Source organism: Triticum dicoccoides, chromosome 1A, assembly GCF_002162155.2.
Source record: "Triticum dicoccoides isolate Atlit2015 ecotype Zavitan chromosome 1A, WEW_v2.0, whole genome shotgun sequence".
In the NCBI taxonomy this organism is placed as follows: Eukaryota; Viridiplantae; Streptophyta; class Magnoliopsida; order Poales; family Poaceae; genus Triticum; species Triticum dicoccoides.
The window spans coordinates 475,202,002-475,204,887 of NC_041380.1; the positions used below are offsets into that span (position 1 = coordinate 475,202,002).

General features: G+C 46.0%; 1 protein-coding gene across 1 annotated transcript; it reads left to right on the plus strand.

Annotated features, from left to right (window-relative positions):
• The first annotated feature begins 1,184 nt into the window (after positions 1-1,184).
• On the plus strand, positions 1,185-1,912 carry LOC119280266. The gene is made up of 2 exons (XM_037561174.1): positions 1,185-1,358; positions 1,471-1,912. The coding sequence occupies exons 1-2, from the start codon at positions 1,283-1,285 to the stop codon at positions 1,662-1,664; spliced, it is 270 nt and encodes an 89-aa protein (XP_037417071.1). The 5' UTR covers positions 1,185-1,282; the 3' UTR covers positions 1,665-1,912.
• The last annotated feature ends 974 nt before the right edge of the window (positions 1,913-2,886 follow it).

The following is a 2,886-nucleotide window of genomic DNA, read 5'->3' on the forward strand; positions in this document are numbered from 1 at the left end:
CGGCAAGTTGCTAAACCCCGTGCTAGCTTGGGGCGGCAACTGGCTCCGTCGGGCTAGGCGAGGGAGGTGGAGCAGCGAGCTGCCACGCTTGTATCCGGCGAGCTTGGGGGGGCTACGCAGCCGACTTTTATGCCAGAGGGCCGCTCTTCCGGCTTGTCGGATGCCATTGAAAGAGTGGAGAAAAGAGTGAAGGGGGTGGGGAGCAGCGGAGTGGTGTTATTCTTGCCCAGCGTCTGGCCTTGTTTAAATACAGGACGGACGGGAGGAGCTCGGCCGGCGTTGCACTTAATACTGGCCCGCTCGTGGACGGACGTGTGGCCGGAGTAGGTATCTCGGCTTCCACGCGGGTTTAATGGCGGCGTTTGAATGCTGTGAGGAGGCGTGTTCAACCGTACGTGCAGCGGGCGACACCCTCGGCCGACGCGCCTCTTCAATTTGTGGAGATAGTGAGAGGGTGTGTCCGTCCTGAGCCGCCTTCAATATGGAGCGGCACGCTCAAGAGTGGCATGAATGCGGGTAGGTGACGCCGGGGGGAAGCATGTGCAGAAGGATGGGATTGGTGGACCAGGGCAGTCAGAAACGGGATTGGGATCGGTCCGGACACCCGCAAATATTCTCGCGTTTGTCTTCGGTTTGCGGAAGAAAATGCGTCCAGACCGTGCAACGGGCCGATACAAGATGGTGTTGGATAGTTTTCGCGGTCCGGATAGCACGTTTCAAACGATTGTGGGAGGTTTGAAAGTCGACGTTGGAGATGCTCTTATGACTCTAAATTAGCATCACTAGATCCGTTTTGAAATGTACTTTGATACTATCAATTTGATGTCATATATTTTATTATTATTTTTTATAAAGTTGATCGAAATTTTGAAACTTCGACTCGTAAAGAAACTAGATGTACAATTATACACGGAAGGAGTATAGTGTGAAATTATATCTGCTGTCGTGGTCTAAATCGGTGTGCACGTGATCTGATGTGCTGGACATGAGTGATATATACAATGCATGTCAAACAATCCACGCCGCCTATAAAACAAAAAAAGAAACGAGTCCAACTTTCCAAACCAGTAGTCAAACATCTTTATCCCCCCACCTAACCAAATAATAACGACCTGTAGCCTAGCAGCCATAGCAGGATTGTCAATCAAGTTACGAAATCGACGCCTATATATAGAGCTGCCCGCAGCTTTAGCCAGCCACACCACCACAACAACAGAGAGCATTCTACCACCGCACCGCACGAGTGAAGTGAGAGCTTTGCACGAAAAGTTCATCAGCGACCATGAAGGGCACCAAGCTCGCGGCGATCCTCATCCTCCAGGCCGTCCTGGTCATGGGAGTCCTCTCACACGTGAACGGTAAGCAGTGCTCATGCTCAATCGTTCTACCTGTAGTTCGATCGATTTGGGCAGTCATGTCTTGTACGTAGTAAGTGATATTACCTGATGCCGATGTCTTGCGTGCTTGCAGCCGACTATTTCCCCAAGTGCTGCAACAACTGCAGGTCCTTCTCCGGGGTCGACGTCTGCGACGACGCCCACCCCAAGTGCCCCAAGGGCTGCTCGGCGTGCCGCGTGGTGTCGACGAGCCCCGAAATGTGGCGCTGCGCGGATATGAAATCCACCGTCGACGGCACCTGCGGTGGGCCCTGCAAGAAGTACTGATCGGCTCATGCCAGCATGATATGTTCCGCCTAAAATGAAATAAAAGCTCAGACGAGATGAGCAGCGTCATCGTGCCTATGCGTGTGTGTGTGGCCAACAAATATGTATACCAGTATGCCGTGTCTTCGTCGCTGTGTTTTCTCTCTCGAGAAAAAGTTGGTGTTGCTTGTTGTTCAGATATCCGGAATATCCTCCGTGAATAAGTAATGATTGTGCGTTGGTGGCAATAATGTGAGTTCTCTTGTCCACGCGTTACATGTTTCCCGTTGTATTTATATCCTCTCCGATATGATATCCATTGTTCACATGTTAAGCAGTATGTTAGATGCTTTGCTTATTTTCCCCTAAAAAAGATGCTTAGCTTATTTTATTTTATTTTTTAGAAAAAACTTCAATCTATTTATCAAACATATACTAGTACTAGCTTAATTAACACATACTCACACGAGCTGATGGGCGGCTATTTGAAATTTACCTTTCTAGTTTTTCGCACATACAATAACTATTCTACGTACTCTTACCATCTTACTATGGGCATGCCACACCTTTCATCCTGACTAATATTTGCTGATGTTTGCTAAACGGGCTAAGAAATGTGTCTGCAATCACACGTTTGACAATTTTGTGTACCTGTATAGGAAGTATGGCTACAAACCAAACTTGCTGTTAAAAGAAATTCTTGTAATGTTATCTCGAAACATCTATGTTTGCTCGGTTTGACTTGAATGCAAATGGTAAAAGGTTCCATATTTCATCTCAGTTTTTTCCTAAAGCATAATCATGCTTCGAGAAAGGTGGTTCAACATAAGATATAGTTTTGAAAAATGACAAAAGAATTCGTAAAAGCGGACTAATAGGAATGTTATATTGTTGTACAATGAGATCATGCAATTAGGAATTATTCGTAACCTATGATAATATATGTCATGCAAAAGACTTATTCCAGGTGGGTTGCAACGATGCCTTCAATAGCACCAATGTCAACTCTTGCCGTTAGGCTTCCTTGCAAAGGAAGCGAGCGGCCTTATGACCCTGGTGTTTGAGTCAACTTTATTATTTTTCTTATTTCGTGTCTTTACACATTTATAGGCACTAGCTAGAGTACATAATAACCACTTGCCTTTCCTAATAATAATAATGATGATGATGATGATGATGATGATGATGATAACAGCAACAACAATAATAATGACGAATATCCATTTCTGAGCCCAGACTCATC